Raw genomic sequence first — 27,105 nt, forward strand, 5'->3', positions numbered from 1 at the left:
TATCATGGGACCCTTCCTAGGCTATTAATATCAGTCCACAGCTGTCTGCCTAGTCTTTGCTGGTTAGATTTTATAGAATGATCCTATGTCAATTTTTTTCTGGGGTCCCCCTGAATACTAGCCAGTAAAGGCTAAGCAAACAGCTATGAGATGATATTAATAGCCTGGGAATCTTTATGGCTATTGGCTTCTTCCCAGAATGTTAACATCAGCCCTCAGCAGTTGGCTTTCCCTCTGCTGGTTATTAAAATTATGTGGGAGCTCACGTAATTTTTTTGTCATTTTTTTTTAAATTAACAGTTGCTGCTTGGTTACAGCCTATGTAAGGCTGATGACAATATATGTGCATGTTTGTGTGTTTGTTTGTGTGTATTTGTGTTTACTTATCAGCTTAGTAATGAGAGTGTCAGCTGACACCTTTTTATTACTAAGCCTAGGGCTAGGTGTCAATGACAGCTGCTGACTCCAAGTCCTAATTTCATTACCCTAATGCCACTGCATGAGGATGAAAAAGGTGGTGTTGAACCAAGAAATTACATCACAAAACTTTTTTTTTAAATATCTTTATTTACAAAAACACAAGCAAAAAGCGCATACAAAAACACAGCAAAAATGCACCAAAAACTTGCATTTTTGCCACAGCATTTTTCCTGCCAAGTGATGCAGAAACCTTGCAGAAATTTCTGCAAGCAAATGCTTAACATGCACACATAGCCTTAATGCTAAGTTGCTTAGGAGTTTTGGTGAATATAGTGTCCCTTCTGTCTTTTTAGTTGTAATTTCCAACAAAACATCAAATCCATTTTAGAACACCTTGAAGTCACCAAATACTTTTCTCCTTAGTCTTCAAAAGAATGATTATAGAAGCATTTGTTAAATATGTTCTGCGCTATGTGACTGATTTTTTCCAATAAGTTACATTGTAGAATTCTAATTTTATCCTGAATATTTTTGTGTAGATTATGATAAATTACACATGATTGCCATTTAAATCATTTATGGATGAACTTATGGATTATAAGTAGAGATGAGCTGATTGATTTGCAGTAAATTTTGAGAGAAGTCGGTGCATTTAAATACTTTGGAATCTGCTTTTGCAGAATTATGAAGGGTATCGCTAGATTGTCAATAGCAACCAATCACAACACCTTTTTCACGTCACCAAAGTGGGTTCAAAAATTGTTTAAAAAATTAAAAACTAAGCTACGATTTGTTGCTATGGGCAGCATAGACAGTTTTGGTAGGGCCCGATTCATTGAGACTGGCACTGTGAAGTGAGTGAACTGCTGGAGTAAGATGCATGAAACTCATTTAGAAGCGTACAACACTTAATGAATTAGGTGCATGTTACAAGAATCTAAGAGGAAAGGTTTCTCATTGTGGAGAGACAAGAAGCTGGGCCTGGCATGTCAGAGTGAGGAGACTTATAGCCATGCATGCTCCAGTGTGTAATTAAATATGGAAATTGCTTCTTCAGAGAGGAAGACGACTTGAACTCTAGTGCCTCCTATTGGAAGTAGCAATCCTAAAAGTCAATATCGATCCTCTGTGACATGAAGCAGGGGCAGCTCTGATTACACTATGCCACAACCTGATGTGATAGAATAGCTGTTTGGGATGAACCCAACTTTGAGATTTGATAATGAGTTTTCTTATTTGTGTGTAGGCCCATGAATGAGTGTCAGCAAATTCTTGAAATAGTTGGAATGATGGGGAGGAAACAGGGTCAGTGAAGGTAGAAGCTAGATTTATTGGCAATGCAAGGGGCATAATAATGAGCGCACTCCTGAAAGTACTTATACATAGCCCTGGGCCAGAAATTGACAGCCTCTTGGTCACTCACAGCTCCTTTATGTCCATAGTTCCTCCATATATTGCATATTAAATACCTGAGTATTCATTATGGCTATAGCACATCATATGACCCGACAATGTCTAATAATTAGATGTGTATTTCATAAGCACAGCTCAAGATCTATAGTATTATCTTAGATAATCACTTGTTTGCAATCATTTCATTTGGAACTGGTATATTAAAAGATGCCAAATTACCATTCAGCTCCAGCCAAGCAGATAACCTTGTTCCCCTGGCTGTCCTAGATACATTATTCTGGGGCAGAAGGCCAAGCCAGTGGCAGTTTAATGCCTGTCTAATTGATAGGCAGCTGATTGCTACTCCATATGGCACAATGGTCCCTGCATGCTGTGATAACCAACAGGAAAACATCCCGATAATCCTAATACTTCAAGGCAACCTATCGTCAAAATGTAATGTATGCTCCTAAGGTCACTACTGTCTAATGTTTCAATCACTTCTAGCAGACAATTTAATCATCCTTATGTTGCTTTCATTTTAATGGGCTAAATCTTTAACGTATGTATCAATAAATTCAGTAATGTGTGCCTATAAGGAAATTGATGAATAGTCAGTGCACATCTGAGTCTGAACAAAGGTGTCCTGGGACTCTGGGAGGCCACATGTCCTCTGAATCTTTATGTTCCACTTATGCATCTCTGAACAGCTGTGAGTCTTCAGTGTTCACTTCATTTAGTGTTCAGCTCATTTACTCCTAATTATCTTATGCCAGTGGCAAAGTTAACTTCTGGGGGGCTATTTACTTCTGCTTATACCAGAAATGGGCACCAATGCTGCTCTCTGCAATTCTGAAGTTTCTATCTTTAATTTACTTTTAACTATACCTAAAAGGAGTAGGTACTAAAAGTATCTTTAAATGTGTTTGTGCTATAAAGTTATTGAACTCACTATCATACTTTTCATCTCAAAGGTGGCTGCATCTTCAGCTCTGGCAGATCCAATACCATATTGTGCTGGACGCAGGAGAGCATGTAAGATAGTTAGCTCATTTTGGTCTATGCATCAGCTGTGATTGAGAAGGGGGCTGGCTAGCCATTGGAATGAACTGGTCAGCCAGCTTCTTCACATTACACCCTACATGGGAAATGCTCTCCTGTGCCATGCAGAAATAGGAGGTAGAGCTGTCGGGACCCAGGACTACACTAATAAACTTACTAAAAGTATATAAATAAGTTGAATATTTTTATATTCCAACTACATTTGAAGATATTTAAAGATAACCTAGCACATGCTTCCCAAACCACAGGCTGCATTTATCAGACACTGGCTGTATAGTTTCTGCCATGTATGTTTAACTCTGAAATGCTGCGGTCTTTTAGATGAAAACTATCTTTAAAAGCCAGCTCCGGACCAAGCTGTGTGGGAGACTAGTCAAAACGGAGATCGCAGTGGCTTCTACCCATCTGCTGCAATGACTGCAGGTAATAATAATAATTTTGTATATAGCACCAACATATTCCTCGGCACTTTACATTAATTGAAGACGTGTACAGGCAAAAAAAGATATCACAAAGTAACACACCAGTTACAGGAGGAGTGAGACTCTTGCTCGCAAGCTATAGTCTACAGCTCTGCCAAAAATTAAGAGACCACCACATCAAAACCCTGTCATGAGCAGCCCAATCTCCAGACCTGAACCCCATAGAAAAACCTCTGCAATTTAATCAAGAGGATGATGGATAGTCACAAGCCATCAGCAAAGAAGAACTGCTTTAGTTTTTGAGCCAGGAGCAGTGTGAAAGACTGGTGGAAAGCATGCCAAGACACATGAAAGCTGTGATTAAAAATCATGGTTATTCCACAAAATATTGATTTCTGAACTTTTCCTGAGTTAAGACATTATTATTGTTGTTTCTAAATTATTATAAACTTGTTTTCTTAGCATTATTTGAGGTCTGAAAGCACTGGTTCTTTTATTTAATTTTGACCATTTTTCATTTTTTAAAAAAAATTACAAAATGTATTGCTTGGAAATTCGGAGACATGTTGTCAGTAGTTTATAGAATAAAAGAACAATTTACATTTTACTCAAAAACTTACCTATAAAGAGAAAAATCAGACAAAATGAAAATTTTGCGGTGGTCTCTTAATTTTTGCCCGAGGTGTATAGTCACCAAATACACGTATGCAGGGAGAAGCCCGTCATTCAAAGGGAGCGGGCAATGAAAAGCTGCTGGGGACCAACCTTTTCTACTAGTCACCCTTGAGTCTTGGTCCTTGGCCGCTTTTTAAAGTATGTTTTTCTCTGAAGTTTCAGAGTCAGTCATACATGGGTGAAATCATGCAGTCAGTGTCTGATACATGATGCCCGTGGATCGTACAGCGTATATCACCTGTCAGGTTCCCTTTATGGCTCATCGATCCAATCTAAGATGGTAATGCATGGACTGACCGCGCATTTCCCGAACCGAGGGTAGCAGTCTCATAGAAATACAGCTCTGGCAAAAATTATGAGACCACTTCAAAACATTCAGTTTGTCTGATTTTTCTCTTTATAGGTATGTAGGGAGGTGACCTCCACAGAGTGTCCGGGCCGGAACCAAGGGGACCGCCATCTGAGTTCCTAAGGAAACAGTACCCGGGGAACAGAGGAGAGTGGACTGTTGAGAGTGACAGGACAGCAAGGGGAGGGGCGAGTATAAAAGGGACAGGGAGCGCGCAGAGGAGTCAGTTGGTGATACGTCAGACACGGAGCAGGAGACGGAGAGAACGGGAAGGACACTGACAGTTGAGAGAAGAGACCAGCAGCAGAGGGTAGATACGCAGTGGCCCTCAGGAAAGAGGAGCCGAGCTTACCGACAGGGGAATGCCTCTTCACCCCAATCCCGGGTTATGATCTGCCCCGATCATCCTCGGCCGTTACCGCTGAGCTCGAGCCCTCCACGGCCTGTCCGCTCCCTCTCCTGGCTGCTGCCATCCCCCTCCAGCCCGCAGTTGCAGCCTGCCCACTGCTACCCGTGGACGCTGCTGTTTCACTTCAGCCCGTGGTTGCGGCCTGTCTATCACCGCTCACAGCCACCTTCACCCCGCTGCAGTTGGGACCTGTTCCTCATCAACAGATACACTCTGCACACATCCTCAGGCTGTGCGTGTGGCCAGTAAACCGCCACTCTTGAGCACTGTGACACAACCCTGCTTGGGGACAGGAGTCCCATTGAACTCACTAACAAGCGCATCCCCACTGTTACAACAGGGGGTTACTTCATCTCAGGACTCCATCAGAGCCTGTTGTGCCCCAACTCCTCCTGGGCGCTGGAACGCCCGAAGACTACTCCAAATCTTCAGCAGCTGGGCTCAGCGGCTGCGACGCCAAAGCAGCCTCATCAAAGATGCCACAGCAGCCTCATCAAAGACGTCAAAGCAGCTCATCCGCAACGCAGCTCCAACAGAGACGCTGAGGGACGTCAGGACGGATAAGTGACATAGAGTATAAGGACCCGTAGACGGCCATACCGTGGCCCCATAGTAACCGGCCTCGGACGGGTTAGTCGTGGTCTTTTCAAATAGTGTTTGGCTGTACTGAGTCCCTGCGAGGACAACTGTTGTTACCCCTTTTTGGTTGCTTAGTAGAGCCCTAGCGGCTTCAAATTATAAAAGTTTGCTTTTCAAAGTTCAACCAGTCTCGCGTCTCGTCACTGCATCCTGCGAACCTGCTGTTACCTACAGGTATATTTTGAGTAAAATTTAAATTGATCTTTTAGTCTATAAATTTCTGACATGTCTGTGAATTTCCAAGCAACAAATTTTGTATTTTTTTTCCTGAAAATGAAAAATAGTCAAAATAAAAAGAAACAGTGCTTTCAGACCTCAAAAAATGCAAAAACAAGTTCATAGTCATTTAGAAACAACAATACTAATGTTTTAACTCAGGAAGAGTTCTGAAATCAATATTTTGTGGAATAACCATAATTTTTAAAAACAGCTTTCATCCGTCTTGGCATGCTTGCCACCAGCCTTTCACACTGCTGCTGGTGCAAAAATTTAAGTGTTTTTTCTTTGTTTGATGGCTTGTGACTATCCATCAACCTCTTGATTACATTCCAGAGGTTTTCAATAGGGTTCAGGTCAGGAGATTGAGCTGCCCATGACAGGGTTTTGATGTGGTGGTCTCTTAATTTTTGCCAGAGCTGCATATGAAGCTGTCATGACTGGATCGGGTGACGCTCGACCAGTATTGCAATCCGAGATCGGACTGATGATCACAAACATATGAAAGAGCTCTTAATGTGAAAGAAAAAGAGGGAATCAACCATATAAGCAGTGTAATAAAAATATTTTCATTCTCTAAAATGAGTGTAAGAAAAAATTGCAAAAGTGGTAAATATGTAATTAATGTTCATAAAGGTTCATTAAATAAGTAAACGACCAATTAATATAATAGGGGATACCAGCTGTAATGAGGGTCCACACTTTGTTTCAGTCTGTTTTACGATATCAGTCTAGTGACCTAAGTTACCTTTTTAGCTTTGCATCTGACAGAAAAGAATTACAAAAAACAATGGAGAGTATACTGCAAGGTTATTCCAGGCAGCTCTTTGTGGTGATGAGAATACATATGGCTCTTTTTACCTCATGTAAACATTTCGTCTTTGAACATTTCTGTGGACATCATCATATAACGATGATGATGACTGTGATACAAGCACCGGAGAACGTAGGCATTGTTAATGTATACACTTTGCATTTCTCTGTAAGGCAATGACAAGTAGGCTTTGGAGAACCATCAGACTGTAATGAATTCCCTCACCTCATAGTTTCTTTCATTATCTATTTCCTTTACCCGTTTCCCCTCTATTTTTCCTGTCTCTGACTGGCAATAATTTACTCTGCTTTCTGTGCTAAAATTGCACAATTACACAGATCAAAACAGGTTTTTCTAACTTCCTCCCAGTATCAGTCATGTAAATTTGCACATTAAGAGCCATTTCCAGGTCCCTGATGGATCCACCATTTGCTATGGAAGTAAACTGCCATCGGCTGTAATGTCACTTCAGCTTGAAGAGGCAATTAGTGCTAAACATTCAATCAAACACATGCACAGGCAGCACTATGCGGTAATGGAGGATGTTGAGCACCGTCCACCTCGGTATTATCGGGTTAATGTCGTCCTGTGGCACACTAGTGTAGTGGCTGCATTGCCTTTTCTGATAGTTTTCAGGGTGATTGCAGTATAGGTGGTCAGTATGAAGCCTTACTATACACGTTTACGATGGCTGTCACCTTTGGGAGCAGTAAATTCTCAATGACTCAGTCTTGACCTCACTGGACATTTATGAGGCAAGGAAATGTCGCAAGTGGTTGTTACTGTAACATTTCAAATCCAATATTTAGTGTCTCTGATATTTTAGAAAAGGACTCTACAATTCAGAGTTTAGTTACTAAGATGTTCTCACCGACCGTCAAAAATTCCTGCACCTTCCAAAAATGAGAGTGACTACATGAATGCCCATACATGCCAGAAACTTCATGAGGCCTTCATGAAGGTCTACAGAACAAACAGCTAACAATGTAGTCTAAATTCTATTCTATTTGATTAGTACCTTGCAATTTTACATTATGGTCAGTGAATTTGAGAAAACCACTCCTAATCCTTGAAGAGGGGTGGTCCTCTCAAAGACCTGGGTCTATACATAGGATATGAATAAAGTGAAGATTGGTCACAAAATCTTGCCTAAATAAATGGGTATTCTTCTCAGAGAGAGAGTGTTTTTGAGAAGTTTCAGTCTCCATCAGACAAATTTATGGCTTGAGTCATATTTAGTTGATCATACCAAGAGAGTAGTTGTATAAAATTTAATTGCCTTGAGACTACTCTCTTGGCAGTCACAAGGATATCATAGGGTGATCTATCTGTATATAAACAAATTGTGGTCATATACTGTAGAACACCCTTATAATCCTTTCCTGCTCTAATGGGTGGAGATCTAACTTTTTTTGCACCACACCAAATATCTTAAATGAGCATTTACACTGATCGACACAGAACAGGTCTATAATTTACTAGTGGCTGTTCGTGGTATTGCAGTTTATACCAGTTAATTCTCAGTATCCACAGTTTTAAGCAAGCCCTAAAAACACATTTCTTTGGACTGGCCTATCACTTCACTTCGCTAATCTAACTATTCCGTGTTGTTGCTTCCATGCACTCAATATCACCTTGCATTTGTACTTCTACACAAACTGGCTGATGACTGGTTCATGGAGCATTATTTGAGTACCCCTATTTATTAGACTGATGACTGGACTGTACAATACAAGCACCTTTATTTTTACCCTTTGTGTCCCCCCTATCTCCTCATAGATTGTTGTTAGCTTACTAGCCGGGCCCTCACTCCTTTTGGTATGAATTAAACTACAGTATGTGTTAATCTGTAACATTTTGACTTGATTGTAAAAATTTCCGTTAAGTTGTAAAGAGCTGCAGAATATGTTGGCACTAAAGAATTCAAAAAATATTGTTATAATTATTGAAAAAAGCTGAGGTACAATTGACACAAGAATACAACCGTGTCGCCATGTGCCAGCATCTCAGCATTTCACTAATGGCAGCACAAATTTAAGTTACAGTATATAATAATAATATATCTATGCATTCCCTAAAGCAAGGTATACTGCACGCTGATGAGTCTATGTTATGTCTGGGGCAAGATGAAATGCATTGGAAGCACAGTAGAGACACTATAAAGGATCCCAATAACATTAGACTAATATTGGCCAAACTGGGTGATATCGGCAGGCTTGGTCAACAGATTATTGTGTTTGGGGGCCATCTTGCTCTCCCCCAAATATAAGAATGAGTGATTTGGCATGTCCAATTTCAGATGGCTGATTTTTTTATTTTTGGCAATATATTCCGCTACCAGAGGAGTCTGGCAGTATCTCTTTTGTAAAGAACCCAGGAGGATTCTGCAGGGTACATGCTCCTATGTGTGGAGTAGTCGGGAGAGAAACCCAACAGATATCGATTATTCATGGGGCCCCTAAGGTTGAAGCTAGGGCCAACTTGCGTTTGTTCTTGTAAGGATTGGAGCATCTTTTGTTGGAAAGTCATGGACTTGTTTTATGTGTTCAGGGCTAACTAGTGACTAATAATATTCACATTGTGTCCATGATCCCCGGGACAATGGACTACCTACTCACCAGACCTTATACTGGGTGAGATTGAACCTGTAACTTATCCTCTTGAGAACTTGCATAAACCAGACCTTTATGGAATTGGTTTAATGCTGGAGAACTATCTGGATTATATGCTCATTAGGTCACACCCAGTGTTTTACTGATGCTTAAGTTTTATATGTTTGCTTTTATATAGATTGTGCCTTTTTATTGAAACACATTAAAACTTACGTTATAGCCAACAATTAAATCAACCGCTACAAGTTCTTCAGTCTCTTTAAATAGATCGTACTCAGATGGTCTATCCTACAGACTGGTCAAAAATTTTAATGAACTGAAAAAACCTTTAATATTAATTGTTATAATTATTTGCTGACATGGAGTGCCCAAGGAGAAAAAATGATTGTGTAATTTAAACTTGCAATACCAATTCAAGTCACAAGGTGGAGATGCCTTTCTTTTCTGTAAAATATTCAGAATTGAGAGTCCTCTACTGGCTAACATGGTACAAAGATATATATCTTTCCTGTTTCTTTTCTGTGAAATCCTTAAATGCAAGTACTGAACTTTGCTATAGTCTAGGTAGTAAGGACAATTTCTACATGAATTAAAAGTGTTTTCCACATTTACAAATTTACAATTAACAAAATAACAGTAAAAACCAAAGAAAGATAGTACTCACTCTCGCTCACGCGACTACCCACTGCTCCCATGTCTGTGTTTTTGCTGCAGTGTTGACATCATGACTACAGCTCCTTTCACCTCTGCAGCTAATCATTAAGCTCAGTACTATTAAAGGAGCATACCCATTACGCTTTTTATTCATTAAATGTGTCCATGTAATGTAGTGTGAGTGTAATAATATACTTACCTATGGCTGCTCTCTCCTTTTTCCAGCTCTGTTCTTCTCCTCTATCACCGCTCTGTGTGACCCAGAAGTGAATTTTACAATGTAAGGCTATGGGGCATCATAATGAGGCTCAATTGACTTCCATTGTAACACAGACTTCCGGCTCACACATAGACCATAGATGAGCAGGCCGTTCTTAACTACAGTTACATCACTGAGAAGAGAAGAACGACTCTGGATCCTGAAAAGAGCTGGGGTAAATGAGAATATTAATACATTCACACTACATTACATGCAAATTTAACGGGGATATCCAGGACTTTGTGAAAAAAAACATGCCTAGTAAGCACTAACAGGCAGGTTAGTTGCTAAATACCTGCCTGTTGTGCCTGGTGCCGTTCATCACCAGAACAGAGTGGTCACAGACCACTCCTGCCATAGATTCAACTGCTGTGCTGACGTCATGTCGATAGGGAAGCAGCTTATTTTCCGCTCAGCTCTGTTGATGGGATGGGACTTAGATGTCAAATTCCAGCTGCTTACTTGTGTGAGCCGACTGTCAATCAGCGTGACATCGGCAGAGCAGGGTGGAAAAAAAGGCACCACTCTGTTAATGTGACATCAGCAGAGGCTGCTGAATCACTGGCCATAGCAGTCTGTGACCGTTCTGTGCCAGCGATGAACGGTGCCAGGCACAATAGGTAAGTAGTAACAACCTGTCTGTTAGTGCTTAGGCATATTTTTTGCTTTTCACAAAGTCCCAGATATCCCCTTTACTGAATAAAATACTTAATGGGAGTGCTTCTTTAACAGGAGAGCTACTTATCTCAGTTATTGGCTGTAGCGGTGATGCATGCTGTAGTTGTGATGTCACTACTAAAGCCAAAACACAGACACCGGTGTAGCGTCGGGGAACCATTCCTGTACTGAGGGTGGGTGAGTACTATCTATTTGTTTTTTACTATTATCTCATCATTTGGGATTACTTTTCTAAAGTAGGAAAACCTATTTATGAGGAACCTGTCATTTCCAGAAAATGTTACTTGCAGATGCAATATAGTGGTAATCTGTAGGCAAATAGCATTTAATTAATGCCTGGATGCCTTAGTAGACCAGCAGCTACAGGGATAAAATAAAATAATATGCTCCAGTCATCGGGGTGGTTCAGGGAGCTGTTCAAGTCACCCCTCACTATATAGTGAGTGCGCTATCATTCCTACCAAGCACTTTGATTGGCAGTCTGTTCAGTCAGTCACTGTGCCAGTGACTTACTACAGCGCGCTCTCTGTGGTGAATGTAACGGCTTTCTGCACCACTCCAATGTCTTGACGCGAGTGGCAGCAGGGAGGATATAACTTCATTTTCTCCCTGTAGTCACTTTTCCAGTAAGGCAGCCATGCATTATTTAAATGCTATTTGCCAACATATTGCCACTATATCTGCAAGTAAATAACATTTATGGAGATGACAGGCTCTCGTTAAGGAATAATAATACTGAAATATAAAATGTAATCATATATTAGAAACTATATTCAAGGCTCATATTATTAATGATAATTTTTTAAAAACCCTGTGGATGTGAAAACTTTCCACAGAAAATAATAAATAAGTGTTATAATAATAAATAATTGTTACAATTCCATTCAAACTGAAGAAAGATATTTTCATTTTAGGTGAAAAGCGTTGAATCAGGAATCTCTGAGATGGCTTATAAAGTAGAACACACTATATTATTAAAGGGGTTCTCCAGTGAAAATATGTTATCACCTGTCCAGAGAACTTATTGATTGTTGGTAATCCACCCCCTACCAATCAGCAGAATGGGACCTTTATCCCCTTTAGAGTGAAACGGCCGTTTGCAGGGTCAACCAGCATTTCCTATGGTGCTGCCAAGTGTCATGCTTGGCTTTTTCCCTGCAACCCCATAGATGATGAATGGAGCATTGGTCGTATATGCGCAGTCTACTCAATTCTAATATGATAAAAGTGTCTTGTTGAGACAAAAATGTCCTGTAATACTGATCAGTGGGATCCCACTCAACGATCAATTATTTATCATTTATCCTAGCTTATGTATGATATAAGATAAAAACTATAAATTAGTTCTACCCTTTAGAAATCTCTTGTACAATTTATGTATGGTCTGATCGGGTTTAGGCTGGAAGACACCTTTTTGGCTTAAAAACTTTTGTACTCATTTGCAGCAAATAGGAAAAATGGCAACTAGAAGCTTTTTTTCCAAAAACTGTCTGTGGCAAACGAGTCTCTTTTCAATAAGAAGTATATGATACATTTGACAATGGTCTAGGCTATATGCTATACAAGGTTGTGAGATTCTCTAACAACCCCCAGCACAGTCTTGGTCCTCAACCCAAGTATCAAGCGCAATCCTTATTACAGTAGAAAGCGAAAGCATTACATGCACTAAGTTTACCTATACTTAATATTTATAGAGGCTTTACTACTAGTAGTCAGATTATAACAGTCATGAAGCATGATGGGAAGGACAAAAGCTCCAGAGTTGGCATGACCAAATGGGTCTGGCTGCTTTGTACCAGTTGCTCTGCTGGTTGGCTTGAACAGTGTTCATTTGGGAACTTCAAAAATACATATTTCTGAGGCAGAATGACTCTGTTCTATGTGCTACAGTCTACATTGCTTTTACTGTAAAACTCCTTTGATTTAATGGAAGCAGGTTAAAGATTCATCTGAAAATGGAAGTTCTAGTGAAAAATTCCAATTTAACACATCATCTGACTCGTTGTAACATCTTAATTCAATATATATCATAACTCAAGATTTACAAATGAATAATTTCAGAATTCCTTATTCCTAGGTCTTCTTTTCTCTAGGTATACCACCTTACCAATTCACACACCATAGATTTTTTTTTTTTTATTGGGTAGTCTTTATGAAACTAATTAAAGAAAATATATTTTTTAAGTGATCATCATGACTGTAAACCTCAAAGATAATTTAAATAATTGATAAACTTCATTTTGGTATAAGCTATACCATCATATTGCAACTTCCAGGAAAACGGCTGTAAAATATCTAGTTTATCATTGTACGCAAGCTATATTTTCCATGATAACTGATGGGATACTGTATTTAAAATTAAATAAATCAGATCACATAACCTCAATAAATAACTAAATGATCAATTCCACAGAAAAGTACTTAGCACTGGGAACATTCATCACTTTGAAGGTCACATAGCAGACTGGGCTCTGAATGCAATTAATTGAGGGTTAAATCATCAATATATCTTGATTCTCTAGTCTTAAACGGAGTAATGGAATATGACTAACTTGGAAGAGAACAAATGATTATTGCAGCTAAAGATATTCCGTTATGACCTTATTATCCATCTGGTAGAAAGCACAAGGTTTACTATAGCTATTTCATCAGCTACAAGTATTAGACTGGTTAAAAATTTGCTATGTCAATAACCAAAATACTTTGAGAAAGACATGTTTTTTTTACATATTTACTGAATTCGACCTGATAGTGATATAAGCACAACCAATCACAAGAGTAGAAATCAGTGTTCAAAATCTTCTAAAGTGGATTTGTCAGATAAGAGATTTCCATCAGTAGACTTACCCTGATGACATATCTGGAGGAGTTTTTGTCATCTAAGTTTACCGTAAGTGAGAAGAAGACAGCGGTGCTGTACACTCCTTGTGTCTTATAAAGCAATTCATTAAAGTCCCACTTGTGTTTGGAGTATTCTGGCAGATCCCAACCTCCACAATCCTCAAGAACTTGCAGCATTGGGTTTACCCCCAAACGGTCAATTTCTTTCATATTGAGACATGACCTAAAGAACTCTTTCACCTTCCTCTCAGAAGATCCCCGATGCTTCCTTCTTACAGGTTGTAAAAGAAGATGCTGCAACTTTTCTTCATTCTGTTCTCCAATAGCAGCTATAGTGCCATAAATAAGCTTCTCCTCTGGTATCCTGTGCCTTCTTAGCCAACCTCCACAAGCAAATGAGTAGAAGTCAGTACAAGGGGGAATAGTTGGATCTATATTGTTGCTGATAAATTTAGAAGCCCTCATAAAAGCTTTTCTTTCTTGGCACTCTTCTAAGCATTGCCCATCCTGGTCCATAGACAGATACTTTAACACCAACATGCACCCTAAAATGACACAAAGACCAGCTGCAAAGACCAGTCCAGAAAGTAGACAAGTTTCTCTCCTGCTCCAGCGGGGTATACCTTTTGACTGCTTTTTGGAGCTTACTTGGATGTTGAAGCCATTGGAAAGTGTGCTGCTACTATTGTACTTGCTAACATATTTGACTTCCTGGAACTCATCATAGTGGGCTGTCAGAGAATACGTTTTTTCCATGTCTCTTAAGACTTGGGAGTCAGTACAAGGAGAGTAGAATATTACAGACACACCTCAAGATTAATGAGATGTCAAAGTTCATATACTGAAAAAGATGAGAGTAAGAGAAGAATCTAATGCAACTGTTTTGAAATTTTGCTTTGGTGTTTCTCAATTCCAAGGTTAGAGACCTGAAAAAAGACAGTATTATTATTATCATTGCATTATTTCATACACTTATTCATGATTACAATTAGTATCAATCACCAGATATGAAAATACACACAGCATACCTTATTAAACAGATGTCATACACCTGAATAGGCTGGTATACTTACCTTGAGAGTCCATATAAGGCCACAGTCAGATGGCCGTATACATCGGAATGAGATCGAAACGCAGTGAATGGACTGGTCAGCAGCTCTTCCCACCCAAGCCTGACAGCTTCACGTATTTTTATGCAGCTGTCACACTCAGGTTGGGAGAGCCGCAGGCCAGTCTGTTCACTGCGTTCCATTTTTGGTTAGATTTACTCTGCTTTATAACCCTTCTTGAAAAATTCTTTGCGTACTATTAAATCATGCACTTGCATAGTAATGTTAATTTTAGAATTATACAACCATTTGGAAATGCACTTTCTGTGTAAATACACCATTCATCAGGGGTAAGAGATATAGTACATTTAATAATTTTTGCCTTTTCTATTGTTAAATCTGGTGACTGATCCATTTTAGTATTCAACTGGCAACCAATGTATAATAGATACTTGCACTTGAGCCACTAAACATGTGCTCCTGACATGCCAATAGATGCATGAAACTGAATGAAAAGGAACCTGTCATCAGCTTTGCCTGTTATAGTTGGTCCCACTGCAGTGAGGTGATTGTAACGCCCTTCTTAAATATGTGTACCACACTATTGCAGTCTAGCATATCATAAAAATACACTTTATTTTTATCCTGTGTCTAATGTAAATTGCTACTGAGGGCCGGCTCCAGATCTTCCTCAGTACCTCCTCCAATCTTTTAGAATTCAGCCCCCTTGCTTTGATTGATGTGGATAATGTCCCTGCGTCAACCACATCAGACTGACGCACTTTTTCATACACCTCATGTTCAGGCCACTCAGCAGCAATTAACGTATGATACAGATTCAGGGCCAGATTCATCATTTGCGATTTATTAAAGTCACTTTTCTTTTTTTCTTTTTTTGCATAGAGGTATCTGCTAATGTTTTTGTGGCAAATTCTTCAAAATGGTGCACTCAGTTCATGAATTCAGTGCGATATCAAAAATGCTCTTACAGTTTTTCTTTAACTATTTTTTTACTGTTCAAAACCAAAGGTCCCAAATCTTTTGAAAATTTACCAAAATTGCACACTCCTGCATAACCTTTCTCCAGAGACTGGAGTGAGATGCACCAAAAAATGCAACAATTGTAGAAGTCGGATTTCATGAATCTGTGTAAAAAATCTGGATAAGCAAAGTTGTTAAGGAAAAATAATAAAAAGGGAAAGCAAATTAAAGTGAACCCACCAGCTGATAGATACTGCTCAATCCGTAAGCAGGCTGTATTATCTCAGCCAGGTATGTATGACTCTGAAAAGCTGTGGTATTTCAGAGAAAATCATACTTTAAAAGCCACTAGGGAAGGAGACTGTACAGTAGACTTGCCGGACAGGCGAGTCCCGCCCACTGCCCTGGAGTGACAGGTCTCTGCCTAAGTGCGTGTATAGACCTCTCAATCCAGAGCATTGGGCAGGGAAAAGTATGATTTTTCTCTGACACGCCACAGACAATGTCTGATAAATGTTGCCCACGTGTTGGGCAACATGTATCGTGTGTCAGGCTTTCTGAATTTCACACATTTTGTGCCACTTTTAAATACTAAAGCCACTAAAAAGGAGAAAATTACTCCAGAAAACTAGAGAAACAGAAATGAAGACTAAAAGAGACATTGGAAAACTGGAGCAAGAAGATGACCAGAATGGTAAGCGGACTGCAGAGTATGTCCTACGAGGACTGGTTAAAGGATCTGGGAATGTTTAGCTTGCTAAAAAGAAGGCTAAGAGGAGACTTAATAGCTGTCTACAAATATCTGAAGGGATGTCACATTGTGGAGGGATCATCCTTATTCTCATTTGAACATGGATACATGAGAAGCAATGGAATGAAACTGAAGGAGAGAAGATACAGATTTGATATTAGATAAAACTTTTTGACAGTGAGGGTGATCAATGAGTGGAACAGGCTCCCACGAGAGGTGGTTGTGAGTTTTCCTTCAATGGAAGTCTTCAAACAGAGGCTGGACAGACAACTGTTTGGGATGATTTAGTGAATCCTGCATTTAGCAGGGGGTTGGACACGATGACTGAAGTGGAGATGAGCAAATTTGTTCGGACTTGGTTCCAAATATGAACGGGATCAAATATTGTTTTTGCAATTTTCGTCGAACACAGCCGAACGTCATTAGAGTCAATGGGAGTAGAAATTTCCAGATATGTTCGGAACCGATCATTAGACATTCATTTGGCAGGAATAGTGTTCAAATATGGCACAAATATGTCAAAATCAGACGGGACAAAAACAAAACAAATTCGCTCATCTCTACTCTGGAGGTCCCTTCCAAATCTAACATTCTATGATTTTATGAATAAGAACCAGAGACTGTGAGGTTGATTCATTAAGACTGAGATAGCGCACGCCAGTCTTAATGAAGCGCTCACTGGAGTGCACTGATCTGATTCATTAAGTGGCATTCACCACCTAATGAATCATGTGTGTTTGGTACTCAGCACGTGCCACCACCAGAAATGTACTCTAGTTCCTGCAAGTTGTAGAGTAAGTTATGCCACTATAGTGGCGTAACTTATGATGTAATAGATGGGCGAGCATAACCGCTTCCTTCTCCTCCCATGTCTCAAAAACTCAATGCATCTATTAGCATAGCTGCCTGAGACTGGCATGTAAATGCCAAAAGTCGCAAAATTTGAGCGAGTGGGCAAAGATATTGTGACTAATTCAAGTGTTTATGCCAGATTTCTAGCAAAAGAACCTTAATGAATCTCCCCCTTTATTTTGGGTATGCAGGGCAGCAGTAGTGATGTAAAAAATATATTAGAATGGCGTTACTATCACATTACAACATCCATCAACAAGAAAACCTAATAACAGGTTTCCTTTATGCTATTACCTGTGAATTAGACAGAAAAAGAGGCACCATGAAGACCGTGGAGAGGTTGGAAAGCAAATACTGTGGGTCTCTGACCATATAGCTCCCCAAGAAACAACTGACAAGTATAAGAGTGTAGAATACAATGTGCACTGCAGCATACAATGCTTCATATCCAGATGTGTAAACTGTGTCTCTTATAACATTGGGGATTGTGGGATGTGAAATGCTATGACAGGTAAAAGAAATCTTTCTGGTGCAGTTTTCAATTAATGGAGGTTACACTACTATTTCATGGAAAACTGTAGCAAGGAGTTATGTAAATCTCATTCATAGTCACAGTCGGCATAGGCGCCATACCAGCACTACGTGCAGCAGAAAATGCTATACTTTATGGTTTCACCTGGTGACTGGCTAAAAACTGTACTTAGCACTGCACACAGTGTCAGTATGGGGACATGAATTGTTCATAGAAAAGCACCAAAGATTCGATCAAAAGGTCTCCGGACTGTTCTTCTAAGGATTCAGGCTGTTCTACTCAATGTGGGATGAGCTGCATAGAATAATGTAGAGTCACGGCCTCATATCACTGATTTGTATCATTCCTAAATGTCTGTTTCTGTGTTTAGCAGTGAAGAAGAGTGGCAAATGACAGTGAGTGCCAATCTGGGCCTGTCTGTGTACATAAGAGTGCCTGAACGAGTATTGCTTGGTCTGTAGTATGTCAATCACCTAATCATGCCTGAATGTTGTTATCATGGAAATTCTACATATCTCTTTGTCCAATGGTGTATCTTACAGTGATGAATACTTAGGTTAGAGACAATATTTATACAAAAATTGCATAAAAATGATGACTAAATTCTGGCACACTTCTCCATGAGAACTTACGTTACTTATTAGGGAAACTGTTCCCATAGATGTCTAATTGAACTAAGTTAGTACATGTCACTCATAAATACACAATCTTTTCTCACCCTTTTCTGAATTTAACTCTTTAAGATTCATGAAATAGGGCCTCCCACCTGATACGACCACATAGCACATTACATCAGGCATGCCAGGCTCATAGACTACAGCTCGCCATCAAGAGCCAGTATTGTAATGGGGTGAACGGAGCATTAAATGGTGAGGAGTGGTGTGCATAGCTGTAGGTTCGGCGTATTATCAATTTCATATGTTTGCTGCTTTGTATGCTCTCTGCATTTTGGACCTTTTGGTGTCATTTTGGCCAGTGAGTCAATTAATGCAACTTCTATAAGAGCGTAAAATGTAATGTGACCATTTATATGAATAATTTAGATTTAGCTATTATTAAGCCATAGCCAGTCAGTCTTTCTCTAGCAGCTTCAGTGGTGCAATTATATTCATTCCTTGTATTGGTGGTATCTCTAATAATGTACTAAACAGGACTGTAGCTTGGAATTAATACAATTCTTTTTTTTGCTTCATTTTCAAAGTTGTGGTCTTAAACTTTCCACTCAAAGGATTACCGGTAGTGATGAGCGAGTATACCCGTTACTCGAGATTTCCAGAGCATGCTCAGGTGATCTCCGAGTATTTGGATGTGCTCAGAGATTTAGTTTCTGTCACCATAGCTGCATGATTTGCGGCTGCTAGCCAGCCTGAATACATGTGGGGATTGCCTGTTTGTTAGGGAGCCTCCACATGTATTCAGGCTGTCTAGCAGCTGCAAATCATGCACCTATGGCGACAGAAACTAAATCTCCGAGTATACTCGCTCATCACTAATTACCAGATGACCAGTCCTATATTTGGAGACTATTCAACTGATGGCATTGTGGGTGGAAGGATGTAACCAAATGTCTAAAAAAATTAAGAAAATAAGACCAGTGATAACTCCAGTAATGTGGACATTGAGATTTCAAGGGAATCTTTTAGCAAAACCTTCACTTAGATATCAGTGTTGTCACAGGATATGGTAGGGTGAAACATTTTCAATAATACCCATTTAAAGAGAATCCATTGCCAGGTTTTTGCTACCTCATCTGAGAGCAGCATGATGTAGGCAAAGAGAAGCTGAATCCAATGATGTATCACTTAGTTTACTGGATGCAGCCGTTGTGACACAATCAGAGTTCTTAGATGTATCAAAGCTAAGAAAGTTAATCCCGCCCACACTAGGCTCTCTATGTGTATTGGCTGCCTATTACAGGAGGTGGTGTGACCAGACACTAGCAAGCACGTGTCATGTAGTCCCAGCAATGATAATCACCTTGTGGTAAACCTTCATTGTACGTTAACAACAGCACACAACCTGATAAGTGATACATTGCTGAATTCTGTGTTTTAACCCCTACCTTATGCTGTCCCCAGATTACATAGCCAAAATCTGCTGCTTACAGATTGCCTTTAATTGCCAACCAGTACTGCATTGCAACAACATTTGCATTTTATTCATATGCAAATTAATCTTGCAAATGCCATGGTGGGCTTATCAGTGCACTTACAGTCCTCGGCTCCTCTTAGCTTCTTCCCCCTGGCAGCATCCCCACACCTTGATTGATGGTTTAGACTGAGGTTATGCTGCATGGCGTCACCTTTGCTCCCCATTGTTAATCAAAGATTTTGGCGGTGCCGGTGGGAAAAAGCAAAGAGCAGTCATAGACTGCAAGTGCACTGATACGCCGACAAGTAAACTTGGAAAGAAAATTTGCATATGAATAAGAGACACATTTTGGTGCTATGTAGCACTGAAGGGCGGTGAGATAAGTATCACTGGAGATATTTCATCCAACAACACCCTGCAATATATTTTTTAGTGAAAATCTTACTGACAGATTCCCTTTACGTTACTGAGGAAAGCAGTTATTTCTAATCAGGATACTTTTTTTTAACATGACTGTCATGATAAGAGATAAACTGACACATTTACTATTAAAGTTTATTAAGGATTACTTTTGTTTCTATAGATCTCTTTTGAAAATATAATCAGAAAAAGCCTTTTTAATGATGGACCAGAAAAAAAAATGTTCTCATTGGTTCTTTTCATGTGACAGATCAGTGTTGATGGCATTCCTAATGTGCAGAGCATCTTAGACTTGAATTTATGGTTGCATTCTACATGCAGTAAAGCTATGCGACAATGTTTTATAGCTTTAATGCTTTATGTCCTGTGTGAGGTTATATATTGGAATGTGGTGTCTTTAATGAGGTCATTTGCATAAAAAGCTTCTTTATCATGTTACAAATAACTAATCATGCTAATAAAAGTCGGTATTTGGAAAAGTGGATAATACAAAGAAAGGTTTTGGCCAACTGAAAGATCATTTCACCCAAGAAACTAGCATTTTGCTCATTTGTTGGTTGATCGGCAGCTTGCTTACACCGCACGATTATCAGGAACAAGCGTTACCGATCACTGTGCAGTGTAGCTGCATCTTGAGAGTCTAAATAAGTGTATAAGTATTTAATTATTTTACTCATGTCTCGTACCACTCATCTAGTAATAGATCAAGCCAAGACTATGTAAGAGTAAGGTAAGGAATGCTCCTTAGGTTATTCAGGACCAGAAGAAAAGTATTAGATTCCATTATTCTGGACTCACTGTATTGGCAGCAGCGGAAACTTCACATCAACAGTGAATATCATTGCTGTATCATTCACTGAGCTCAGCAGCCGTGCCGAGGTAGACAGCTTGAGCTGCCGAGCTCAGTGATTTGCTAAAGCGGTGATGCTCAATGTCAACAGGACGTCACTGATGCAGACCTGAGCAGTGGCATTAAGATGGTGCTGGATCTGGGGAGGGTGGGACATTCTCTGCTTGTTAGTTTAGATCCAGTGGTACAATGGTTTTGGACTTTGGTTACTTGCTTCCAGTTCTTCCATCCCAAGTTAGTCTTTTTCAATTTCATTAAAATTATTGTGCCCCCTTCATAACAGTGACTATCAGGGATACAAAAGGTTATAGTCAAACCCAGTCCTGAAGTCTATGGATGGAATAAATACCTCCAAGAGCCCATATGAGAAGGCTAATACTACTAAAGTCCTGTGATAGCTAGGATCCCTCTTTGAGATTTTGCTTCGGAACCCATCAGCTTTAAGATTTATCACTGGTGATCATGCAGTACTGAGCTCCTTCTTGCATTACTGCAAGTATTCTGAAGGCTCAGGGACCAATGTTCTGCTGTTTGACCAATTTCACTTATGAAGAGCTGTGCAATTTATTCCTAATGCCATTTTACTGAGCAGATCTGACATTCCAGTCCCAAGGGCTACCACAGACTCTAATGAATGAGGTATTAATAGGAACTGTATGCACACATTCTAATAATGTAGTCAAAAGACTGCAATATTCACAGAGGTCTTATGTTGTCTATTTGAGAACAACAAACAGCAACTTTAAGCCTTATTCATAAGAGTACTCTGTGAACCGTCTTACTTTTTATTCCATTTCTTGACAAGGGCAAAGAAGGGAGAGGAATACTTGCATATAGATTACATGGAGATCAATGATCTCTACGGAACAACATAGGCGACACAAACTCGTGCTGTAGGGAGATGGATTGAAAGAGGCAGAAAAAGTTAAGCATGTTCTTCTTTTCTATTGTGCTGTGCTTTAAAATATTCTTTTGGACTTATTGATATACAGTGTACATGGAAGGTAATTCATTGAGGTCATGACAAAGGTTCCACAACATAAATGTTACCACACAGGCTCTACAGATGTCCCTCCCACAAATCACATCTGGCCCTCAACAACTATGGTTTTCTCTGTCTGTCCATCCAGGCCCTGACTGTCATTCATTAGTTACAGCCAAAGCCAATGAGTCCAGTTGAGACAGGGACCATGTAGGTCTAAAACAAATGTTTTATTATATGCTACTTGTGTTGTATGAAGTTTGGATTATAATATGAAGAACATATTTGCTATCTGCAGGACAGTGTGCTAACTACTGTTTGAAAGTTCATATTAACTGCATCACCCTGGACTCTGGAGGAGGCTTACTGGACACCTGTGAGCTAAAGTAATGGACACAGTTTTTTAAGTCAACATGTCCTGACCTCCTAAGCCTGGTCATTGCAGTAGGGGGTGCCGGGGCAGGTAAATACAGAAGGGAATATTCGTTTTCTTTCATTATTAATAGTTAGGCTTTTGTTTTTTACATGTTACATTTATTATGCTTTGGGGTCTGTAGAGAGTCTGTAAGGAACATTAAATTTGCAGAGAAAAATTTTGCTACTAATCAAATTTTCCATTAAAATCCTTCCGATTTGGCAAATTCAATGCCTGCAGATCCTCTCATCTCTAGTGTAAGCATAACACACAGCAAATCATAGAAATAAGGCACAAATGAGTAGGCGAAGCTCAATAACTAGTCATCATTATTGCACATTATTCACATGGCTGATGTAGCAATCTGATAACGTTAGGTCTTATGGCCATTCTTCCCACCTTCATAATAAAAGCATGATAGTAGGGTTGTGCCATATGAGCCTATTAACTGAAGATGTCAGTACAGTGGAACTAAAGATCTTTCTGTTAAAAGTTATAATAGCCAACGTTTAGTTATTACCTGTAGGATCAGTAGGCATCCGATTGCTGGAAACCCCAATCATCCTAAAAATGGGCTTTGCGCCTTTCATTTTCTATAGGATTGCTATGAAAAGCTTAGTGCTGTTTATAGGTGATAACTTTAAAAGTTGTGAATATCCCATTAATGAGATTGTCCCCGAAAGTATTTGTCACCCGCTGCACCTTCCCCATGTCCAGCGCTGAGTCTCTGTCACTGCTCCTAGTTGTTTGTTATTGGCTATGGTGCTGACATCATGTTGGTAAGCCAGTGAGCTCAGCGGTCTTCTGGTGTAGACAAAACGCTCCCTTTAGATCTGCTGAGCAAACTGATTGGCTGCCGCGCTGTTGACAGGACGTCAGCACTGCCGCCAATACCAGACAAGACCTAAAAAGTCCTTGAAACAAAAATGTTTACATTTTTGGGGAAATATACTGGACAATTCTTCTTATCTTTACTCATGTTGAGTGGTTATAGTGGGAGATGGAGATAAAGAGAGAGGAAAAATATTTCAAGAAAAGGAAAAAACTTGTCAGATGACTCTTCTTTTACTATGAAGATCTAATTTACATGCTATTGGCATCATAATGTAAGATCACATATGGCTGGTCTCAGGACTGGGCGTCCTTCCCCGTAGCCCTGGCGTGCTCTCCATAGACCCGGTCACAGGCAGTCTGGCTGAGCTGACTAGAGCCGTGCACATCCCTGATTTATATCAGTAATAATACTCTCACATCATTTCACTTTATGCTGTTCCTGTTCCTCCTATAAATATGTAACATTCCCGGGCACTCACACCAAAATAGAATAACCTCATGGCCCTTCCCAAGAAGACAGAGCAGCGGATGGCTGCCAGAATATCAATATGAGGTCTTCTTGAGAGGGTTAATGAAAATTATTCTTAACCCAATGTGTTCCACAGGAAATCAGACCATTGCATGAGTGTACATCTAATATGTATAGACATAAAGCTTTTACCACAAGTTTCTGTACCTTCAGAGCAAAATGTAATCATTGTGGTAAAAATCCATATACATATTTGCCATAGGTGCAACTGAAATTGTGAAATGATATTTGCAGCTTTGTGTTTATTAAATTAATTGAAGGTAATGTTCCCTTTGTTCCCACTGGTGGGAGTTTTATTGGCAGTAATAATGTGAATTTCTGTTTTAGGGACATCTTCAAATAAAAGATTTTTCAGTGAATTACAAGAAAATCAATAACACAAGAAGTGAGAACAATTGACACATATATTACAAGTAATGAGTCGAAGCCAACAATGGTTTATTTAAAGGGATGAGCTTGGAAGACTGCAGGGTATTATAATATAAAACATAAAGTTTTCATTAAAAATCATTTTATGGTTGACCACCGTGCCCCTAAGTATATTTCCAAGAAATAGGTGGTGAGGAATTGTTTCTCAGTATAATAGTGCTTCCTTTATTCTAAAGATTTTCGATGAAGTCTGGACTGCTAGCGGACATGCTGGTAATACATCATGCGCTGGATTTGGGTAAAGCTAATGCAGTCTTTATTTTCTATGTTGCAATATTTGTCTTTGGATTTAAGGGCTTATGGCCAATTGTAATAATATTATAAGACTGGGATCGGGAAACACTTTTTTTTTTATTAATTCTTTGTCTCCCACAGAGGGAAAGGCAGGATGGAGATCATGTCACTTTGACTACGTGACATGTTAGAGTTAGTGCATTGTCCTCATCCAAAGAAAAGCTAAAGTAACAATGAGACAAGTATTTTTCATATTCAGAAAATCTGAAAACTGGAAAAACAAAAGCTAGTGGATATTTGGAAATAGCACAATACTTATTCTCCTTTATTGTAATTTGTTTCTCCTCTGTATAGAATAGAATTAAAATAACTGGACATAGATCTGATGTGCACAATAGGGATGACTACCATGAAACATTTATACCTTTACATTGAGCATAGTAGTCAATTGTGGCAATTTTCACACATGGAGTGATTATCTGGCATAAAATATAGTATATTTGAGCTATGAATGAAATGTAAAGATACTTTTTAATATGGAATTGTGTGCACAAGTTTTGGAATATTGACTGTCAGATGCTTTCTGCACCATATATTGACCACTGGGACCAAGCTCTTGTCTGCTCCTTTTTTCTTGCACTGAAGTATAGTAGAATTTCCCCCTCACAGGGAGTTAATACTTCCTTGCATTTCATCACTCCCTCACATCATGAAATCTCATTGGTTTGATAGTATTTGTGCACATATTTTGCATAATTGTTAAATCAATATTATGTCAGAACGCTTTGAGGGACTCTTTGGTAGATCAATGTCAGCAACCTGTTGAAGTCTGTATCACTACATGCCAGAAGATTGGCTGATTGTAGGTGGTTGGTGATTGAGGTTGTCCTTTATTAGGCTACCTACCTTGTGATTTACTTACACCTTTACGTATTCATGGATATAGCTGCGGTTTTTATAAGCTTTTCACTCACAAGGTTTAGGTTTAGTGACAGTTTTAAAGAGCACATACGTATATTTTGTATTTCAGCCAACAGAATTGAAGACTTCACTGGGATCAGTGTTAGCTCTTTCTCATAATGGGAGATGCTGGTTAGTTGAAATTTTCTATATTCACAAGACGTCCAACATGTCACCTCACTAAGTGGCGGTGGCATCAAATCTTACTTATGTCTACAAGTGGCACCGCCTGTCAAAATGTGTGACGGTTACTCTTCAATGACCATGGCTTTATGCAACTTGTAGGGACATTGGCTGCAAGAGTAAATGAGAAATCAATATTTTAGCCTGCCAGCTTCGGAAGTAAATGTTCATCCCCTGAGTTCTCATCCAGCATTCCACAAGTCATATGTCTCATAGAGGGGTGAAGGAGCAATGTATAATACCTTTACACACTGCCTAGAGTCAGACAAGCAATAACTTTACTCAGGGTTCAACTACGTTTAATTCCTCTCTAGGAGCTGCAAAGTGCCCGTTTACAACAAAACCATTATTTCTGGTGAAGAATTACATGAATTTATATGGCAGCATTTTATACATTTCCCAAAAAGCAAACCCTGCATACCGATTCTGCTATTGTGGAGACTGGCAAGGAACTAGATATGAGAAAGGGCTTTCCCTGTTCCTATACCTAAATTCAATCATGGAATGAAGAAAAAGTTTTTCTCACCCCTACCATGTCTCGGGCACTAGTATACACTCAACAGTGAGCTCAACCATTATTGATGTATCAAATCTCATTAAATAATAAGTTTATATATCATATACAATGAAATCACATTGTTATTAAGATCGGCTATAAGTAACGATATCTGTTACACTTCTGCTACACCTATCCTGAAACTTTTCATATGCAAAACACTGACTTTATTTCGTTAGCATCCACATTGTAACCTCAGTGCATGATGTCCTTCAAGATCATCTGTGGTGACCGCCTGCACTCATATAGGACATTAATTATGGTATCTAGCTTCCTGCATGGAAAATTCAATATCAGACCTGAGGAATGTTTCTGGCTTGTCATCTTCTATAGCTCAGAGACTACAAAGCAATACATCTTATTACATGGACGTAACATATCCTCTAATGGGCAGAGTGTATAAATAACATGGATGGCTATATATATCCTACATATCTTTCGATGATGGATAAAACTGCATGCTCTTACATATAGCTGATGCTACTTGTTAAACTACAGAGCACTTGGCTCTATAGACGTATTGCTCCCTCCCTGATGGCGGTTTTCTCTGAAATACTAAATGGTGACTTGAGGTAAGGCGAATCGCAGAAGTCAGATATGACAGACAGGATTAAAAGTTATCACTTACCCTGGTACAAGTGATGGTGTCAGGCAGCTCCCTCTCCAGCACTGGTGCTGATGCTGTGCTGAGTCTGTGGAAGGCACTAGTGTTCCATGCAGACTGCACTCTGTATGGGCAGCTGCGCTCTACACCCTGCTGTACCTGTCACTACACTGTCTTTGTGTGCTGTGCTGCAGCACATAGGAGCCTTGGGATCATAGTAGAGAAGTGGAGGGGAGGGGGACATAGAGGGGTGGGACAATGTCGGCACATAACTCACTTTCTGTCCCTGCAATCTATAGCAGCACTAAAGCAGATTATTCTTATTATTCCCATTATGCTAATCCTTGTTTGTAGGCTCCAAGTAGTCTTACCTCATATACCAACCTTGGGGAATGACTTGTTTTTTAAGAA

General features: G+C 39.5%; 1 protein-coding gene across 1 annotated transcript in view; it reads right to left on the reverse strand.

Annotated features, from left to right (window-relative positions):
• The window catches only part of ECEL1 (endothelin converting enzyme like 1), a 130,608-nt gene extending 103,728 nt beyond the window's left edge, over positions 1 to 26,880 (reverse strand). Inside the window, exons 1-2 of the mRNA XM_073589334.1 lie at positions 26,719 to 26,880; positions 13,449 to 14,368 (exon numbers count right to left, since the gene is read on the reverse strand). Of these exons, the coding sequence (XP_073445435.1) occupies positions 13,449 to 14,198 (750 nt within the window). The 5' untranslated portion in view covers positions 14,199 to 14,368; positions 26,719 to 26,880. The remainder of the gene's footprint in view (positions 1 to 13,448; positions 14,369 to 26,718) is intronic.
• Between the last annotated feature and the right edge of the window lie 225 nt (positions 26,881 to 27,105).

Source organism: Dendrobates tinctorius, unplaced genomic scaffold (assembly GCF_039654945.1).
Source record: "Dendrobates tinctorius isolate UK_male_01 unplaced genomic scaffold, ASM3965494v1 ptg000107l, whole genome shotgun sequence".
Lineage (NCBI taxonomy): Eukaryota > Metazoa > Chordata > Amphibia > Anura > Dendrobatidae > Dendrobates > Dendrobates tinctorius.